The sequence below is a fragment of the Pyrus communis genome, chromosome 11 (assembly GCF_963583255.1).
Source record: "Pyrus communis chromosome 11, drPyrComm1.1, whole genome shotgun sequence".
NCBI classification, from domain to species: Eukaryota; Viridiplantae; Streptophyta; class Magnoliopsida; order Rosales; family Rosaceae; genus Pyrus; species Pyrus communis.
Window position 1 is genome coordinate 21442551 of NC_084813.1, and position 18297 is coordinate 21460847.

General features: G+C 38.9%; 6 protein-coding genes, 1 long non-coding RNA gene and 1 other non-coding gene across 8 annotated transcripts; all 8 read left to right on the forward strand.

Moving 5' to 3' along the window:
• Positions 1 to 171: 171 nt before the first annotated feature.
• On the forward strand, positions 172 to 3626 carry LOC137707917 (probable galacturonosyltransferase 10). Its single transcript, XM_068446861.1, has 2 exons — positions 172 to 620; positions 1834 to 3626. Exons 1-2 carry the CDS (start codon positions 471 to 473, stop codon positions 3280 to 3282), a joined length of 1599 nt encoding a protein of 532 aa, XP_068302962.1. The 5' UTR covers positions 172 to 470; the 3' UTR covers positions 3283 to 3626.
• A 777-nt stretch (positions 3627 to 4403) lies between these two features.
• On the forward strand, positions 4404 to 4475 carry TRNAD-GUC (transfer RNA aspartic acid (anticodon GUC)). Its single transcript has one exon. It is a non-coding gene; the product is annotated as a tRNA-Asp (tRNA).
• Positions 4476 to 5996: 1521 nt separating this feature from the next.
• On the forward strand, positions 5997 to 7623 carry LOC137709200 (QWRF motif-containing protein 3-like). Its single transcript, XM_068448304.1, has 3 exons — positions 5997 to 7232; positions 7334 to 7494; positions 7563 to 7623. Exons 1-3 carry the CDS (start codon positions 5997 to 5999, stop codon positions 7621 to 7623), a joined length of 1458 nt encoding a protein of 485 aa, XP_068304405.1.
• Positions 7624 to 7665: 42 nt separating this feature from the next.
• LOC137708352 (uncharacterized) lies at positions 7666 to 8256 on the forward strand. Its single transcript, XR_011064782.1, has 3 exons — positions 7666 to 7852; positions 7937 to 8044; positions 8172 to 8256. It is a non-coding gene; the product is annotated as an uncharacterized lncRNA (long non-coding RNA).
• A 768-nt stretch (positions 8257 to 9024) lies between these two features.
• LOC137708350 (syntaxin-124-like) lies at positions 9025 to 9942 on the forward strand. The gene has a single exon (XM_068447405.1). It carries the CDS (start codon positions 9025 to 9027, stop codon positions 9940 to 9942), a length of 918 nt encoding a protein of 305 aa, XP_068303506.1.
• Positions 9943 to 11146: 1204 nt separating this feature from the next.
• On the forward strand, positions 11147 to 13351 carry LOC137708455 (uncharacterized). The gene is made up of 4 exons (XM_068447539.1): positions 11147 to 11323; positions 11429 to 11499; positions 12048 to 12134; positions 13067 to 13351. Exons 1-4 carry the CDS (start codon positions 11203 to 11205, stop codon positions 13088 to 13090), a joined length of 303 nt encoding a protein of 100 aa, XP_068303640.1. The 5' UTR covers positions 11147 to 11202; the 3' UTR covers positions 13091 to 13351.
• Positions 13352 to 14768: 1417 nt separating this feature from the next.
• On the forward strand, positions 14769 to 15409 carry LOC137708351 (uncharacterized). Its single transcript, XM_068447407.1, has one exon. The coding sequence runs from the start codon at positions 14769 to 14771 to the stop codon at positions 15192 to 15194; it is 426 nt and encodes a 141-aa protein (XP_068303508.1). The 3' UTR covers positions 15195 to 15409.
• A 188-nt stretch (positions 15410 to 15597) lies between these two features.
• Positions 15598 to 16730, forward strand: LOC137708349 (formiminotransferase cyclodeaminase-like protein). The gene is given in 2 exon segments (XM_068447404.1): positions 15598 to 16046; positions 16185 to 16730. Coding segments are annotated over 2 exon segments (918 nt in total). The 5' UTR covers positions 15598 to 15655; the 3' UTR covers positions 16712 to 16730.
• Positions 16731 to 18297: the final 1567 nt, after the last annotated feature.

Below are 18297 nucleotides of genomic sequence, written 5' to 3' on the forward strand. Positions count from 1 at the left end.
AATTAAGAAAATGTGTGGAAAAATAAAAATGAATGGGCGGATTGTACCCCCCTAATGCAAATCATGAAACAAAAATTACTAACTTTAGAAGAAAAAAAAAACAAAACAAAAAAAAAATGAATAAATAAAACAGAGAAGCAAAAGCCACGCCACTCCACACATATAATTGCAACACACGAACTCCCCGAACAACTGTTGTTGTCTCTCTGCGAAAGACGAAGGAAAACTGAGAAGCAGAAGAAGAAGACACATAAAAACTCATTTCTTTCTCGGTAAATCTCCTCCCAATCCAAAAACCCACCACAGATTCAACCCCCAGAACCCTAAAATCCCATCCCCAATTTTCCTCACGTGACAAGATCCAATCCCTCCAAGTTTTCATCCGGATTGCGATCTCTGTCCGGAAGGCTGTAACTTTCCGGGAAACAAACGGGTATTCTGGACGCTTCAGATTTGGAAGCAGTGGAGAAATGAGGCGGAGAGCCCCGGAATTCCGGCGGCCACTGCGGCGGCGGTTCCCCAATGCCTTCTGGTGGGCGCTGTGCGGGGTTGCGGTTTTGCTCTTCGTTTTTACTTTGAGCAGAGTGAATCAGATGGAGTCCAGGCCTGTCATTCCCACTGTATGCGTATATTATTTCTCTACCCTTTTTGTCGTTTTTTTGTTTAATTGGGTGTTTGAACTCTGTTTGGTTGCCTAGAAAATGTAGGAAAGTGGAGGGAATTGGAGTATTGGATGTTAGGTTTCTGACTAAGTTGGGAGCTGGGGTGAAAAAAATGCTGAATTGAGTTGGGAGTTTTTCATTTTTTGGAGCTAAAACAACAAAAAGATGTGAGCTTTAGGATTCAATATTATTTTTCCTTTACTTGGTGTTCTTGGTTAATCGAGCAAGGATTTGATTTTGCATACGTGGTTTCGGTTCGATCAGAGACAATGAAGTGTTATTTAGTTGGGATTTAGCATGATCTAGATTTCATCTGATATAATCTTATTATTTCCAATGATTTCGTCGAAAGGGCTGAAGACTCTGATTTCCATGTAATAATAGGAGTTGAGTGCACAAGATCTATTGGGTAGGAACTCGCTACTTTCTGATCTATATCGCTATTGTGTGTAAGTATATGAATTTAAGTGAAGGAGGGAACTAATGCCGTGGCAAGGGCATATACTGGAAGAGTTCTAAGATAAATTTTTTATTTGGGGGGATTCCGGTGTATTTGACTGAACTTGCTTGCATTATGTTTTTCGAAGTGGAATAGTAATGTTTGTTGAATCATAAAAAATGATATGGATGTGCTTGGTTATGTCTTTTTCAGTGTTTCAAATTCTGCTCATCTTGTGGATTCTTGTAAAATGTATAGAGTTGATTAGATCCATAGGAGAATCTAGAGATTTTATTGTCATCACAAAGTCAAGGTAGATGTCACCGTAAAGTGCCCTGAGAAGTGAATGCTAGTGTCGAGAACAGGGACTTTAAGACAGCACATTTACTGTGGTATGGCCAGAGTTAACTCATATAGATAACTTATACGACTTAATGATCTACTTTCGACTGATGTCAAGTTAAAATGTTTAAAACGCTAGCTGAATCCTAGCATTCTGAATTGGAAGCGTATCATGACACAAACCATGTGGTCTTGATGCAAGATTGGTGGGAAGCTGCTCTTATGTGACGGGCACCAATAAAATCCTTCCACATATTGGAAGATGAACTATATCTTTGTTCTCTTCTTTTCTGTTCCAGAGGAGTGATAAATATGCATTTTTTTCCCCTTTGCCTTTTCCAATTTATTTTGCAAACCTTAATAAAATATGTGCTTGTTTTCCTTTCGCAGAGGTTCAGGAATGATAGAGTTATGGAAGGCCTTAATATTACCGACGAAATGCTGAGCCCCAACTCAGTTTCAAGGCAGCTCAATGACCAAATTGCTCTTGCAAAAGCTTTTGTTGTGATTGCTAAAGAAAGTAACAACCTTCAGTTTGCTTGGGAATTAAGTGCCCAGATTCGCAGTTCGCAGATCCTGCTGTCAAATGCTGCAACCAGGCGAGTTCCTCTGACTATTAGAGAAACGGAAACTGCAATCCGTGATATGGCACTAATACTTTACCAAGCACAGCAGCTCCATTATGATAGTGCAACCATGATCATGAGACTGAAAGCCAAAATCCAAACTATGGAAGAACAGATGAGTTCGGTGAGTGAGAAAAGTTCAAAGTATGGACAAATAGCTGCTGAAGAAGTCCCAAAAAGTCTCTACTGCCTTGGTATTCAGCTGACTAGTGAATGGTTCAGAAGCCCGAATATACAGAGGAAAATTAAGGACAGAAAGCAAATAGAAATGAAACTGAAGGATAACAATCTCTATCATTTCTGCGTCTTCTCTGACAACATCCTAGCAACTTCTGTTGTGGTCAATTCAACTTCTATAAATTCCAAAAATCCAGATAAGATTGTTTTCCATCTCGTAACTGATGAAATCAACTATGCTGCAATGAAGGCCTGGTTTTCTATAAACAGCTTCAGAGGGGTGGCCGTTGAGGTTCGAAAGTTTGAGGATTTTACGTGGTTGAATGCTTCTTATGTTCCTGTACTTAAGCAGCTCCAAGACACTGATACTCAGAGTTATTATTTCTCTGGAAATAGTGATGATGGGCGGACACCAATCAAGTTTCGAAACCCAAAGTATCTTTCTATGCTTAATCATCTGAGGTTTTATATTCCGGAAGTTTTTCCTGCCCTGAAGAAGGTGGTATTTCTGGATGATGATGTTGTGGTTCAGAAGGATCTGTCTGATCTGTTCTCCATTGATTTGAAAGGTAATGTCAATGGTGCGGTGGAGACATGCATGGAAACATTTCACAGATACCATAAATATCTGAACTACTCTCACCCTCTCATAAGAGCTCATTTTGATCCTGATGCATGTGGATGGGCATTCGGGATGAATGTTTTTGATTTGGTTCAATGGAGGAAAAGGAATGTCACCGGCATCTACCACTACTGGCAGGAAAGAAACATAGACCGGACATTGTGGAAGCTCGGCACACTACCACCTGGGTTGTTGACATTCTACGGATTGACAGAGCCTTTGGACGCCTCATGGCATATTCTGGGTTTGGGCTACACAACTGTTGACCCTCACTTAATAGAGAAAGGTGCTGTGCTGCACTATAACGGAAACTCAAAACCATGGTTGAAGATCGGGATGGAAAAGTACAAGCCCCTCTGGGAGAAATACGTTGATTATGGTCATTCGTTGTTGCAACGGTGCAATTTCCATTGAGATTTCAGGCATGGAAGTTTCAACTTTACCACGACAGGTTTGGCGCGTAAAGAAGACATAACCTCTTTGAGGGCATGGATGAATGCTTGCATAATTTTTCCAGGATGAAAGCATGGATGGATGGGTAGTGGTTGTAAGATGGGTGGGGCTATTTATGTGATCTTCCTAGTTGTGTTGTAGTATAGTCTATAGATGATGATTTACTTCATATATGTCATTCAGATTGTTAATGCTAACCACTGTTCTTCAAGAACTATTTTTTGCAGTATAATATTAATATGTTGAACTGCAATACTTGTATCCTTATAAATTGTTTGATCTATTTTTTTATTTGTCAATATTAAGGGAAGATGAGAGTTCGAAACTATTACAATAATTTAGAAGATGAGGGAGTTTCGAACCCGAGACGCTTGGGTGGAAACCTAACACCTTATTCACTAAGATATTGGATCAGATGTTTGTTTGATCTATTGGTTGGTCAAGTTCTAGAGAAAATCTCACACCCTCTCTAATAAAATCAATCATTCTCATCCACTCTTCAATCTACGATTTTGGATCGAGCAAAGCAAAGGAGAATGAAGGAGCAAGCATAAACAAGGATGTCTAGAACGAGAAAAATGGTGTATAGAAATCCTTTTCCTATCTTTTCTTCAAGTGCTGACAACATGTAGTTTATGATTTAACAAATGCGGTACAAGCAAAGCAAAGTGAGTGGCAAACCATAGAGTAGCGAAGTTGGTTAGAACTCCCTCATTTGCACTCAAGTTGTAGTATTTTTTTTAAACAAACGATATTCTCTACACAAAAGGGGTGGGGATGCCTCAGCCCCACAATATGCTAACAATAATGTAGTTCAAATTCACCTTTAGCGATAATCGAACCTAAGACCTCTCACTTACAAATGAAGAAGAATGCTACTAAATCGTAGTATTAAGTGGTCACTCAAGTTATAGTTTAGATTAAAATATTGCTTGAATACCAACTGTGGTAGGAAAATGTGAAGTCGAATTTTTAACCCATAATACTTCTACCTCTACCTGTCATAGATAGTAATCCGCTGACTGTTAACATGGAGTAAAAACAATGTTAAAATATCAAATATAGGGATCTGGAACAACGAAGTCGTTGTAGTATAGTGGTAAGTATTCCCGCCTGTCACGCGGGTGACCCGGGTTCGATCCCCGGCAACGGCGTTCAGTTTTTTAATTTTTAGCTGTATATTTTGTTTTTCCATTTTTTCAGAGGCCGAGCTGCGGTTATCTCTGGCCTGTGATGTGAGAAGCTCACCAACTTACAGAAAGTTTGACTTTTCAAGTTTTTCACGACCCCCTTGTGCGTGCATGTAATTATTTGGTAGTTCCAAGTTCGCTTTTGCTCACCCGTAATTCAAAGTAACTGTTTATCTTTTCAGAATTAATGTATCCATCACACTTTCTTTTAAAATCCTGTCACGTGTCTATCTAATTAGAATAATGTTATGAAATCAAAATTTTTAAACCACTTTGCAAACCAAATAACGTGTAAATAATAAAAAATAAGCACGTTAATCGACAGTTAATTAATAATTCAATTATCTCCAAACATATCATTTTGTTTGCAAATTTGATTTCAAAAATTTGATCTCCTTAACATTACCCCGTTTAACTAACTACGTTTACATTTATGCCTCCAACTCCAACTCCAAGCTTGGAGGCATTATCCATTGTATTTCCACATATATGCCTCCAACTCCAAGCTTACCAGTCATACAAAATATATTAAAGGTCTCTTAGTTTTATCGAATTCGAAATTGACTGTTTCTTTCATATGATCTGAGATTAATTTATCACTTGAATTTTATTTACAGTAACGAAGATAAAACAATTAGCTTACATAAACACGCACATTCATATTAATAACAAATTTAACCCAAAAATTAAATACAAACTAACAAATACCAAGTGCATTGGAGAAGCCAACAAAAACACATTTTGACAAATGGCAGATTCCAAATAAACCCTTCGTTATCTCTTAACTTTGCCGGCTCAGTTCATTTCGTTAACTCTTATATATATTCACTCCTTCCACCACCCAAAACGAAAACCTTTTAAGTTTCTAAAGATAAATAAGTTGTATTTAACCAGTCTTTCATGTAAACACCAATATGACTAAATAACGTGTATGGAGGATGGAGCATTGCCACGTTTGATAAATTTTAGGTAATTTCAATAAATAAATATGATACATGTAAGCGTTACTATACTTATTAAAAATGACGTAAATTTTGACAAAAAACAAACATGATGCAAATATCTAAATTCATTTACTTTTATTGATATTTTGTAGTGATAGTTTGTTTATCGCAAACTTATAATGATTTAACATTCTTCATTTGACCTCTCACACTCCTACTTCAAGTTAAGATTTTTTTTTTTTTTTTTTCGGCCGTAAAAATATTCAAATCATTTTTGTTTTATTGGCCACATATTTACCAAGTCAGAGTCGACGAGGGCATTTCAGTAATCCCACCTCGAATATCCCATAAAACCCCCTCATATGCCGGCCGAGGATCTAATTTGCCGCCATTTCAAACGTGGTGGTTTGTTTTTGGTCTCATCTCTTTCCCAAACAAACGCAGACAAATCAACTTCTCAAATCCTTCGTTTCTCACACACAAGTAATCAATACACTTCTCTCTCTCTCTCTCTCTCTCTCTCTACATACAGACACAGAGAATGAAGAACGATCAAGTGGTGACAGACCAATCCCACAAACCCAGAAGAGCCAAATCCCGCGAAGTAAGCTCGCGGTTTCTATCATCGCCAACCACCACAGAAACCACCACGCTCCCGTCACCGAACCACCCCATCTCGCCGGTCCGGCGCAAACCCGTTTCACCTTTCTCCGATGCCCGAAAACCCAAAACGCAGCTCGAGGATTCGGGCCCCACCCGCGGACTATGGCCCTCTTCAACGCACAAGAAGCTCGACACTCTCGCCGACCACCTCGGAAACGACAGGCGCGAAGATCGCGTCCAGCGTAAGGATTCAATCTTTGACAGAGGAAGGAGCTGCAGAGAGTTTGGTTCGTTGGATAATCCCAAAGAGAAAGGGAGAGAAAGCGCCAAAGAAAGTCACTTACCGTTTCTTGGCGGGTCGATGAGATACACTGGAAAGTTCAGGTTTTCCAGAAAATCTAACTCTCCTTCTTCTTCTACTTCGTCGTCTTCCAGCAAGTTTTCAAGCAGTTCGAATGTGGCTGCTCCTCGGAGATTTTCAGTGGACGAAAATGCTCTGTATCAGAAACAATCTCGGAGAAATTCGGATGGTTTTCCGGATACCCTTGATTCAGAATCGGAATGCAGTGACGGCTCTTCAGGGATGATTATGGGGTCTCCGAATGTTGGTTCAGCTGCTCGAAAATCGGGCGTAGAGGTTTCTTCCAAGTACATGAATGAGATACCTTTGAGGCATCGAAGAGGGACGTCGGATTCTAACATCGCAAATCCGATATCAGGAGATAAGTCTCCGAAGCTGAACAAATTCACCATTAAAAATGTGATGAGGAGGGCTCATTCTCTGACGGCGACAACACAGTGGGCGTTGTCGCCGGGAAGAACAGGGTCACCGACGATGTCTGTGGAGAATAAGGGAGTACCAATGTCATTTTCGAGCTTGAAGCCTCCTACAAGTCCCTCGAAAACCAAAGGGGTGGAGAAGTTGTTCAACATGGGGTTGGACTTGTTCAAGAGTAAAAAATCTTCTTCTTCTAATGTCTTGCTGGTGAGGTCTAATTCGGTTTCTTCTTCTTCTTCTAATGTCTTGCTGGTGAGGTCTAATTCGGTTTCTTCGGGCTCAAGTATGACAGAGATGGGTCATCAACTCCGGTTGCTTCATAATCGATATTTGCAGTGGCGGTTTGCAAATGCTAGAGCTGCTGTTGTAAATCAGAACATAGCAGATCAAGCACAGGTATGTCTCGGTGCAATTAGAAATAAAATCACTAAATATAAGTTATATTTAATTGTCAAAGTTTTCTGTGCAAGACTTTGAACATTCTTCAACATTTGCAGGTCAATGTTTTATATGCTTGGGATGCTCTGATGAAGTTACGGCATTCCGTGCTACAGAAGAAAGTGAAGTTACAAAAAGAAAGGCTTGATATGAAGCTGAACTTCATACTCTATTCTCAAGTGAGTGGCAAACTACGATACCTAAAGGTTTTCGTTACGAGGTTTGATGGTGTATATATGTTTGGATTGATTCAAACAACCTGTGTTAATATGTTTGTAATTTATGTAGCTTAAGCAATTGGATTCTTGGGGAGAAATGGAAAGGCAACACATGGCAGCAGTTTGCATGATGAAAGAGTGCTTGCATTCTGTTGTCTGCAGGGTGCCTCTCGTTGAAGGTGCAGAGGTAGGGGAAAGGAAACTGACTCTAATCTTTTGTTTTCGGCAAAAGAGATGCATTTTTTCTGACAAAACCGAGTGCGAATGCAGGCGGACACTCAATCTGCTTCCGTTGCTCTTCGACATGCTTCGGATCTCACCACTTCCATTAAGTTGTTGCTTTCTAATTTCTCACCATTGGTATGCGCGCTTCAGTTGTTTTATAATGTTGTATACTTGGGTTTCATGTAATGTGGACTTACATTGAAGCCGATTTTTGAACAGGCAGAGCAAGCTGCTCCGTTACTGTCGGAATTAGCGGACGTGGTTGCACAGGAAAAATTGCTTTTAGAGGAGTGTCTTGAGCTTTTCAGAAACATTTCCATACTAGAGGTAATAAGCTAACTCTTTTTTCCTTACAAAAACTATACATGTTACAAAATTACACTTACTAATGCTTAGTGTCACATGACTTATGAACCGAAAAACTGACTTGTTCCTTCTGCTTTTGTTCGGACAGATTGAAGAGAGGAGTTTGAAGTGCAGTATAATTCAGTTAGAACTTTGGAAACAAGAACAAATTAATTGGCACGAACCAAGACAAATAGATATCACGTCATGATTTGCGACGATGTTATACAGCACACCAGCACGGGCGCTAAGTGACATCATATTTCCTAGAAATTGTTGGTTGGAAGATGATTGATGCATGAAACTGGCCTTTGCAATGTATATGTGAGTATAAGGTTCTGTAAATGAGCAAGAAAGTTTTGGTCATTAGCTGATTGAATCTCAATTTTCTTTTTACGTAGACACGGTCTTTCTCTCATGTTGCTTAGTAGGAATATCGCTTGTAATAAAAAAAAATCGTAGGTATACCACGTTTGGCTCTTACTGATTCTGCTTTCTTATCATGTGTGTTTTTGTAACACGTTGACAACATCTTTTTATGCTAGTTTTCACTGTAACGGCACTTCTCACATTGCAAACCCTAGATGAATTTGAATAATTCATGTGACTGTATGGCCGTCACACTCGAACTGTACTCAGGCCGGCCAGCTGCTGCAACAAAATGTTTACTGGTCATCATGTTTCTTTTATTTAATTAATCCATTTGGTCAACACGTACTTATGTTTCAATTTACAGTTGTTGATTGAGATGAAAATCAATGACGAAGTCAAACCCAATTCAAACGGTATCTCATTTAGGAGATGCAGCCATGTGGTAGTTCATGGGCAACCATGAATCCCAATTTCTCCTCCAATGTCCGTCCTCTTAAGGAGTGAAGGTTGCTACAAGCCTCTCACCAATCCAAACCCGAAACACCTACCTGCCAAACAGGAAAGTTGATCAAATTACTTGAGCTGCGAAGATGAACGATTTGTTTATGAGCGATTCGTTCAACAGATACAAGGACCTTGAACGCCAAGTCTACATCGATGACATGCAGGATGGAGGCGAGGCATGGAAAGAGACCGTCAATCTTGATGGATTCTTCAAGGAGATAGAGAATGTCCAACGTGACATGAGAGCTGTGGTGCAGCATTACAAGCGGTTAGAGGGAGCGAACGAGGAGACCAAGCTCGTCCACGATGCCAAGTCCATGAATGGGCTTCGTGCACAGATGGATTCCGATGTTGAGCAGGTGTTGAAGTTGGTTAAACTCATCAAGGGGAAGCTAGAAAAGCTCGAACTCTCCAATGCCGATCAGCGAAAAGTTCCAGGGTGCGGCACAGGGTCATCTTCGGATCGAACCAGAACTTCAGTGCTCAATGGCTTGGCCAAGAAGCTAAGGGACATGATGGATGATTTTCAAGGATTAAGGGCCAAAATTGCATGCGAATACAAAGAGACAGTTCAAAGGAGGTACTTCACAATTACAGGTGAGAAGGCCAACAAGGAAACAATAGAGAATTTGATATCGAGCGGAGAGGGAGAGACATTGCTCCAGAAGGCGATCGAGGAGCAGGGCCGCGGCCAAGTTTTGGACACGGTTCAAGAAATCCAAGAGAGGCTTGGTGCTGTGAAGGAGATGGAGAAGAGCCTCATTGAGCTCCACCAGGTGTTCCTTGACATGGCTGCACTCGTAGATGCACAAGGGCAGCAGTTGAACGACATTGAGAGCCACGTGGCGCGCGCCAATTCGTTCGTTAGGCGGGGAACCGTGCAGCTTGAGGTGGCTAAGGACTATCAGAAGAGTACCAGGAAGTGCACTTGCATTGCCATTGTTATTGGCACTTGTGTTATTGTCATTCTTCTTTTGCCTATTTTGCTTCACTTCAAGAGTTAACAAAAATATGCAACTGCCCTCTGCATTAACAAGAGTTGTATTCTTTGCAAGTTTCTACATTGCTAGGCTTACATTGTACGAATTATTAATTTCATTTTATCTCATAATTTAACTTTGAATTAATTAGGAGTGGATAATAAAATACTAAAACGGGCCGGTGCATTGTTTTGACACTAATTAATTATGTAGGACTTGCTTCACATGACTATTGTTCCAAAAATCCCCGTCTAAAGATGTCTAGATCTTGCCTAGGCGTTAGCGGCAAGCCACCATCCTGATTAACTCCTAGGCCGTTTGAAAATTAAGAAAGAGCCTCTAGACAAGCCTAGATGCCCGCCTAGCCTGCCTAGGCGACTCTCACTTTATAAAAAAATAGATAACTTTGATTTTGCATTTTATTTTATTTTTTCAATATATTGTAAGATGTTTGTTAAATAATTAGATGAACACTCATTATATGTTTGTTCCTCATATTTTCAATATGTTCTAAACTTTATAATCTATATGTCATTCTATTTTACAATTTATGTATTCCAGTACGATTATGTATTTTTTAAGTATAAGTAAATATTTATTTATATGTTAGATAATAAATTTAATTAAAATTAAAAAAAGGGCCTAAACCCCTGCCTTCGCCCGATTAGCGTCGCTTTTTAAAACCTTGTCGTTCACGTTGTGTGAGTCTCTGGTACATATCAAAAGCTACTGTTCAACTACAACGTGACAACCTGAAACTTCATTTGAACACGATTTAAATAGAAGTAGGCGATTAAGATAAGTGAAACTTCATTAAACTGTAAAACAAATTCAGTAAAAATTTTCTTTTAGGCATTAGGGCTGGTACATTCTTAGCTGAAATCAACTAGATTTTCAAGTTTTTAAGAACATTTTGTATAAGAGAACTGATATGTAATTAGACATCAAGACAGATACATCCTAAAACAATCAAATTTATTATATTTTTTATGCAACTAAGTTGAAACGCATAGCGTTCCGTGATATATTTAAAAAATTATTATTCTACAGTTCTCGTTGCATGTAAATTTTCTTTTGTAAGTCGGCTTAGTTGTCACCCTTGGGCTTACAAGGACTAACCCAACCCAAGCATAGGTCCCAACCGCGCTCCATCAGTAATTAGCCCAGACGACGTCGTTTTTTCTGTGGGCAAGCCTCTTTCTATAACCAAAGCATTTCTTCGTATTTCCCTTTCTCGCTCCTCTCTCCCACTCTCTCCCTCTATCTCATTTGAAGCTCAAAGCCATGGCTACTCTAGCGGCGGCCGCAGCTCGTCAACTCGCCACTTCAAGTCGCATCTCCACGGCGAGAACCTCGTCTCTCCCTTCCAATATAATCCACCGCCGCGTCCTCGCCGGCGCTGCTGGTAATAATCGCAAATTTTCAATCTTGTGTTTCGTGTATTACTTGATCTCCGATCTGATTTTTTAGTTGATTTGGTTTTCTACCACAAAAAATGTGAAATTTTCAGATCACCATGGGCCCCCAAAGGTTAACGTCTGGCAAGACCCATTGAGCCCATCTAAATGGAAGGAAGAGCATGTCAGTCTCTCTCACCCCCTACATTTTTTGGTCTTCGATCTCATGAATTTATATATGTATATTAATATATATATATATATATATATATATATATATATATATATATAAATATGTATGCATGCATGTATTTATTGTTTTGGTATTCAATTTCATGAAATTAGTTACTTGTTAAATTTTGGGTTGTGATGATTTTGATGATTTTTCTGGGTTTTGATTTTACCCATTTGTTTGGAATTGATAATCATAAAGAAAAAAACTAAATTTAATTATGGATTAAGAAGTGTAGCATGATCAATATATAATCAGAAAGATGCATTTTTTGTTGTTTTGGGTTTGAACTGTTTTATCTTCTGAGTTATTATTTATATTGTGACGAAAAGAGTGATGATTTTCTTAAATATAAACATGGTAAAAGAGAGTTTTAGTTACGGATTAGCGGTTTTACACGTTACCTCGATGAAGTTGATTAGTGTTGTTCTTGAACCACTAGTATGATAGAAATTAGTTGACACATTAAGTTGTCTTGACTGGGTTCGGTACTTTTGCAGTTTGTAATTGTCTCTTTATCTGGCTGGGGTCTACTCATCTTTGGAGGTTACAAGTTTTTCACTGGAGGCAAGGGCAAGAAAGAAGAGGTACTTCAGATTTCTTTCTCGCTTTAGCACTATAATATTGTTGTGGTGGGTTACGAGCCTAGGCATCGGATATCCTAAGCAACATTGTTGTGGTTATTTGAATGAGCAATGGTTTTTATGTAAATGAACGTGGGCAGCGGCTCATGGTCCTGATTTTGGTGTAGTCAATTAGATATGCGTTTATATGACTGTTCACTTTCCCATTCTAGTGAAATGTTGTTCTTCTACTTTTTTTTTCTTCCAGCGTATAGATTTGTTCACTCTGTGCATGCTGAAAAGTAACTAGGACTCCAAATACGTAATTACATTACCCATGTTGCATCTCCCATTTTATACTGTTTAGATAAATGATTGTTCTCCTTATGCCCCTTCATCATATTTTGCTGTATATTGTGTGCTTGTGGTTGTCGGATAGAGATGGTGTTGTATTAAATGGTTAGTGGTTCATCTATAAGAAAATTTACAAATATAATCATCAGATGAATTGGACAATGTGTAACACGCTTATTTGCAATCTTCAAGTTGTTCGCATATGGTCAGTTGATCGGATTATCATGGGAGTTGTTTTTTCAAAAATGCGTGTGTGTGTAGATAATAAAATCATGGTGTGTTGTTTTGTTTCTAGTGTCTGCATAGAGCTAACAATGGATTAGGTTCGGTGAATTTAGGACGAGTCTGGTTTTTATAGAGTGCTTCTATCTGTCATGAAGCATGCAATGTAGCTTTTTCTATAATTTGTTCCACTACATTGGGGGACTGTTGTAGTATCTGGGAGAAGAGGAAGACAAAAAACACGTTTGGATTGAATTAGGTAAACATAACTGGAGGTGGCCTTGGCATTTTAATACGGAACGGGGTCACTGATGTAACTCTTGTCTTGTTTTGGACTGTAATTTTAGCTTTTGCTGACTAAAATTCTTGTTTATTTTCAGAAACTTGTGGAAGCAAAGCACTGAGGTTTGGAGTTTTAGATATTCCCAGAACTTCTTCGTAATAACGAGTTTGCTTGGATATAACATGTCTTCATATGTCTTTCTCATTGTCAGAAAATGATCTATGATCTATCTGTGGAGATCGATCCATTGAAAAAGTTGAGGTCAATGGTTTTGTTGGGAGTTCGTGCCCCTGTTGAGTTGTGCTCTTTTTGTAGTTGCTTTTACGATCCCATGAGTTAACTTTTCATGTTTTGAATAATATAATGGCATCCTTCGTACAAATTCTTTAGATTGTGAAGCACAACCCAATCAGACCCGTAATCAATACTTCGTAATCTCTATTTACCCTCGTGCTCTTTCGATTTTCCACCTTCAAGTTTCTGTTCCCTATCATCTGCTTTTTCAGGGTTTTGAAGCTCCCAAAGAATGCACGGGGTTGATCATCGCTTGTTAGTTTCCAGTTTAAAGCTGCTTCCTCTTATTTGCCCACAGACCCACTCTGATCATCCATGAAGAATCTCCTGCTACTCACACTTTCCACTCGATTGGTCTTATAATTTCCCTTCTTCTCCTCCCTCCTATACCTTCACGTTGATCTCCTTTTCTGTCGTCTCTCGCCGCCGCTAAAGCCATGCCTCCCTGTCATTCGACCCCTCACTTTTCTCAAAGCTCTCTTGCGTTTCCAACTCCCCCGACCCACAGTCGCATTAAGGCGTCATCTCTAATGGAATGGGCTAAAGGTCAAAAAAACCAAAAAATAGCTTCATTTGTCAAAAGACTTACTTCCAATCAATGATTGAGCTATAATTTTATGGAGCTTGCCAGGCTATTTTTGGCCAAAAGGGTATCAGACTGGTTAAATGTAGCTTCCTCTTAGCTCTTTTTTTAGGGCTTAAATCTTTAGTTTTGATAATTGATTTAAATCTAATGGCTGGATTTGAAAACATTCAACAGTAATTTAATAAATTTAAAGTATAAACTTAAAATTAATAAATTATTAAGGGGTTTATGTTTAACCTCTTCAGTTAGAGATAGTATATAAATATGTCTTGACATTGTTAATTTAAACATAAGTTTTGTAGAGTTATAATTCTGAATGGGGCTATATTGGGCCCTTTCGGTTTGGAGATGGCCTAAATTTCTGCCTCTCACCTGGTTCAAAAACATTCCGCCCTCCCATTTCCTGTGGTCTTAGTTTCTTCGCCGTCATCAACTTTCTCATCAACATATTTTCCTCCACCATCTTTCAATCCTTACCTTTCTTTCCTTGGCCTCGTATTCGTTGCTGCCATTCTTGGCATTCCCTTCCTTCCTAAAATTATTGTAATAATTTTGAACTCTCTCCTATCCCCTAATAATAGTAAAACAAATTTAAAAAAAAACCAAGAATGAAAGAATAAAAATAAATATTTGTGTCCAAAAAAATCCCAAAGTATTTTATTTTCTTATTTAATTATTTTATTTTTGTAAGGCCACAACATAATTGGAAGCCCATATTACCGTGGATACCAAATTGGGTTAAGGCCCAATTACAAGCTTCCAAAGCCCGATCCAAATTCACAACCCGCACCCACTACCGCCAATTCCAGTCATTCGCGAACAGCTCTTTGTGGTCTCGACGGACAGTCCCGCAAACAACAGAGGTAACTACTTCACCGTATAAAACCGTTATCTGTTTACTCCTCTGAAATCGCCTTCCATGGCGGACGACGACATCTTCGGCGAAGATTTTTTGAATTTGGAAGCGAACCATCAAAAGGAAGGCTTCGACGAAGGCTACAGAGAAGGCTTGATCGCCGGAAAGGAGGAGGCGAAGCCGACGGGGATCAAAACTGGGTTCGAGGTGGGCGAGGAACTCGGGTTCTACAAGGGATGCGTGGATGTATGGAACTCAGCGATCCGGGTCGATCCGACACGGTTCTCGCACCGGGTCCAGAAGACCGTGAGGCAGATGGAGGAGCTGATTGAGAAGTACCCGATCATGGAACCCGAGGACGAGAGCGTCGGGGATGTGATGGAGGCTCTGAGGTTGAAGTTCCGGGCGGTTTGTGCTTCGTTGGGTGTGAAATTGGAGTATAAGGGGTACCCAAAATCAGCTTCTGAGGCTACGGAGACGTCGTTTTGAGATGGTTTGTTGTCGTTCTGATGGAATTAGGGTTAAAGGTGGAAGCTTTGGTACTTATGGGGAGTGTTGGTGTTCTTGATATGTACTGCTGAAATTGTTTTTGGTTCTGCTGTGACTAGTTTAGTCTAAATTAGATACAATTTACGGGTCTTAGCTTTTCGATTTGTGGATGCATTTTGTTTATGACAATGTTATGAATTCTGTTGTTTCATCGACTTGTTGTGCAAGAAATGTTTGAAAATTTTATCCAGCAGAGCATGGTTTTTTGCGAATTTCGGTTTTTGTTGAGATGGTTTTGTCATCAGCCACAAGTAGATAGCTGAACTAGTGGCTGAGGTTAGAGGAGATTGTGAATCTGTGATCAGATAAGAACAATGTCCACATTGTTTTCTGGTGGTGTTTTTCATTATTGTAATCTGTAGGATTTTTTTGCAGTCGGTGATGAGCAGGAGGGAGGGAACATGTTGAAGGCTATGCTTGGTTGCTGCAAGGTTTACATATCCGAGAGCAGAAACAGGGCAGCGCTGGACTTGATTGAATGGACTGCTAAGCTGTTCTCGGAAGCACGGATTGTGAATAAGTTTGAAGATGAGACTTACAACAGAGTTGGTTACACACTTGTCTCTAAGTTGGCTCCAAAGCCGTCTGCGGATCGTTGTCCTTTGAGGATGGCAGTGCTTGCCATGGTTAAAGCTGCTTTTGAAACACTTGATGTCGAGTCGCATTGTGGAAGTCATCCCCGGCTCGGAGTTGTGGATCATATATGCTTTCATCCCCTGCTTGGTGCTTCTTTGGACCAAGTTGCTGGGGTTGCAAACTCTTTGGTTGAAGATGTTGGCTCTAGTTTTCAAGGTTTGCTTTCGTTCTCTTCTTTTCGTAGTTTTGATGCTCCTAAACAAATTATATGATTCTTATAAACAGTAATTCGAACGATATGCGATCAGTTCACGTACTATATCAATTGTTAATAATCTTAAATGTGGCCTGCAGTCCCTACTTTTCTGTATGGAGCTGCCCATGAAGAGGGAAGAACACTTGATTCAGTCTGGAGAGAGTTAGGTTATTTCAAGCCGAATTCTAGCGGAGAACAGTGGGTTGGGGGACCGAAATCAAATTAATTGGCGCTGAAGCCGGACTAGGGTCCTCCTCAAGTAACTCACGGAAAAGGTGTCATTGTGATTGGAGCAACTCGGTGGGTTGATAACTATAATGTTCCTGTCGTCTCTACTGATATCGCTTCTGTTCGTAGAATTGCAAAACACGTGAGCGGCAGAGGGACTGGTCTTGCCTCGGTTCAAGCCATGGCACCTGCGCATGGTGAATCCGTCATTGAAGTAGCTTGCAATTTGTTGGAACGAGAGAAGGTTGGAGGAGATAGGGTTCAACTTGAAGTTGAGAGGCTTGCAAAGGAAGAGAGTATGAGAGTTGGGAAAGGCTACTTTACTGATTTTTCTCAGGAAAGATTAATTGAAAGTCACTTGAAATCAGATTCGAGTACAAACAAAATGTGTTTCTAAATTGTAAAAGCACTTTTGATGATACATATTACTTCTAATAAAAGCGCTTTTAGCTTAAGCTTTTTTTATTCTTACTTACAAAAACACTCCTAAACGAACCCATATCTTTGTCAGATTGCCTTCCAGCTCGTGACGACGCTTCATAACTCGTTGGTTGAAGTTTCTCCATCCATCGTTGTCAACTCAATATTTAAGTATGTCATTTAGTACTATGTTCTAGAAGTAACAGGTCTTAGGTTCGATTCTCGTCAAAAACAAATTTGAACTATATTATCTCTAGTTCATAAAAAATAAAAAATAAAAAATAAAAATAAAAACTCAATATCCAAACATTGGTTTCCCTTTTCTTTTTCTTTTTTTCTTTTTACTTTTTCTTCTGTTAACTTGAAACTTTGTCATTGTTCTTAGTGTGTATTTAAATCCTATCTTTGTTGTTATTATTGGAATCTATTTAAAACATTATTTGTTTTTCGAGTCGTAGAAACAGCCTTGTTGCAAAGTAAGGGTAAAATTGCGTACGATAAAGATTCCTCTTCCGATCCTCACAAAGCGAGGAGCCTTGTTGACTTGAAATCGCCTTTAATCTTATATATTTATAGAACAAGTATAGAAGTTGTTTTTGGTGCTTAATTGTAGTATAACTCCATAGGTCATCTCCAATGGAGAGGGTTAAAGGTCCAAAAGCCAAAAAATAACTTGATTTGCCTAAAAACTCATCTTCAACCAATAACTGGACTATAGTTGTATAGAGTCTACTAGACCATTATTTGGCCAAAGGGGCATCAGACTGGTCAAATATAGCCCCCTTCTTAGCTTTTTTATTATTTATAATCAGCTCCTCAGTTGTAATAATTGATTCAAATTCAATGGTTAGATTTGAAAACATCCAATGATAATTTAACTAAATTAACCAATAAATTTAAAGTATAAACTTAAAACTAATCAATTATTGAGAGGGCTATGTTTAGCCTCTTTGGTTGAAAATTGTATATGAGTATGACTTGACACTACGATCTATTGCTATCTCTCTTCACTTGTAAGTAAAAGGTCTTAGCTTCGATTCTCGCCAAAGATGATTTTGAACCACATTATTGCTAACCTATTATGAGATTTAACTTACTCCCCTCCCCCTTAATGTAGATAATTAATATCATTTGTTCAAAAAGTTTTTTTCTTGCAGGGCTAATTCTGGACGGGCTATGTTTAGTCATTTTGGTTGGAGATAGCCTTAAAAAAACATTTTGTTTCCACCGAGCTAAAATAATTTGTCGATGTCCTTGGTAAACCAAAGTCATTGTTTAATAGCCATTTTGCTTCAATTTCCATAATACAAAGTCCAAATTAAAGAATTAGTTATGATTAAGAAACAACTTTCCTTCTTTATCTATGGATCCTTACTCATACTCATTCAATTAGAATTATTGATCTAATTAAACAAAAATTGTGTTTCAGAATCTTATAATCCAATTTTTCAAGTTTTAATTGATTATTGGATACAAGTCAATTAGTGGATACAAATCACGAGAATGTATATTCTTCGTTAAATTTTTCATTAAGAGGTAAATGATTAAATCTTTTTAAGAAAC

What these genes read in the sequence shown, in the direction of transcription:
- LOC137708455 (XM_068447539.1), top strand. Translation starts at nt 11,203, where the DNA reads ATGGCTACTCTAGCGGCGGCCGCAGCTCGTCAACTCGCCACTTCAAGT. An exon ending in CGTCCTCGCCGGCGCTGCTG is followed by an intron (nt 11,324 to 11,428) that starts GTAATAATCGCA and finishes TGAAATTTTCAG; the next exon opens with ATCACCATGGGCCCCCAAAG. An exon ending in CTAAATGGAAGGAAGAGCAT is followed by an intron (nt 11,500 to 12,047) that starts GTCAGTCTCTCT and finishes GTACTTTTGCAG; the next exon opens with TTTGTAATTGTCTCTTTATC.
- LOC137707917 (XM_068446861.1), top strand. Translation starts at nt 471, where the DNA reads ATGAGGCGGAGAGCCCCGGAATTCCGGCGGCCACTGCGGCGGCGGTTC. An exon ending in CCAGGCCTGTCATTCCCACT is followed by an intron (nt 621 to 1,833) that starts GTATGCGTATAT and finishes TTCCTTTCGCAG; the next exon opens with AGGTTCAGGAATGATAGAGT.
- LOC137708350 (XM_068447405.1), top strand. Translation starts at nt 9,025, where the DNA reads ATGAACGATTTGTTTATGAGCGATTCGTTCAACAGATACAAGGACCTT.
- LOC137708351 (XM_068447407.1), top strand. Translation starts at nt 14,769, where the DNA reads ATGGCGGACGACGACATCTTCGGCGAAGATTTTTTGAATTTGGAAGCG.
- LOC137709200 (XM_068448304.1), top strand. Translation starts at nt 5,997, where the DNA reads ATGAAGAACGATCAAGTGGTGACAGACCAATCCCACAAACCCAGAAGA. An exon ending in ACATAGCAGATCAAGCACAG is followed by an intron (nt 7,233 to 7,333) that starts GTATGTCTCGGT and finishes CAACATTTGCAG; the next exon opens with GTCAATGTTTTATATGCTTG. An exon ending in CTAAAGGTTTTCGTTACGAG is followed by an intron (nt 7,495 to 7,562) that starts GTTTGATGGTGT and finishes TAATTTATGTAG; the next exon opens with CTTAAGCAATTGGATTCTTG.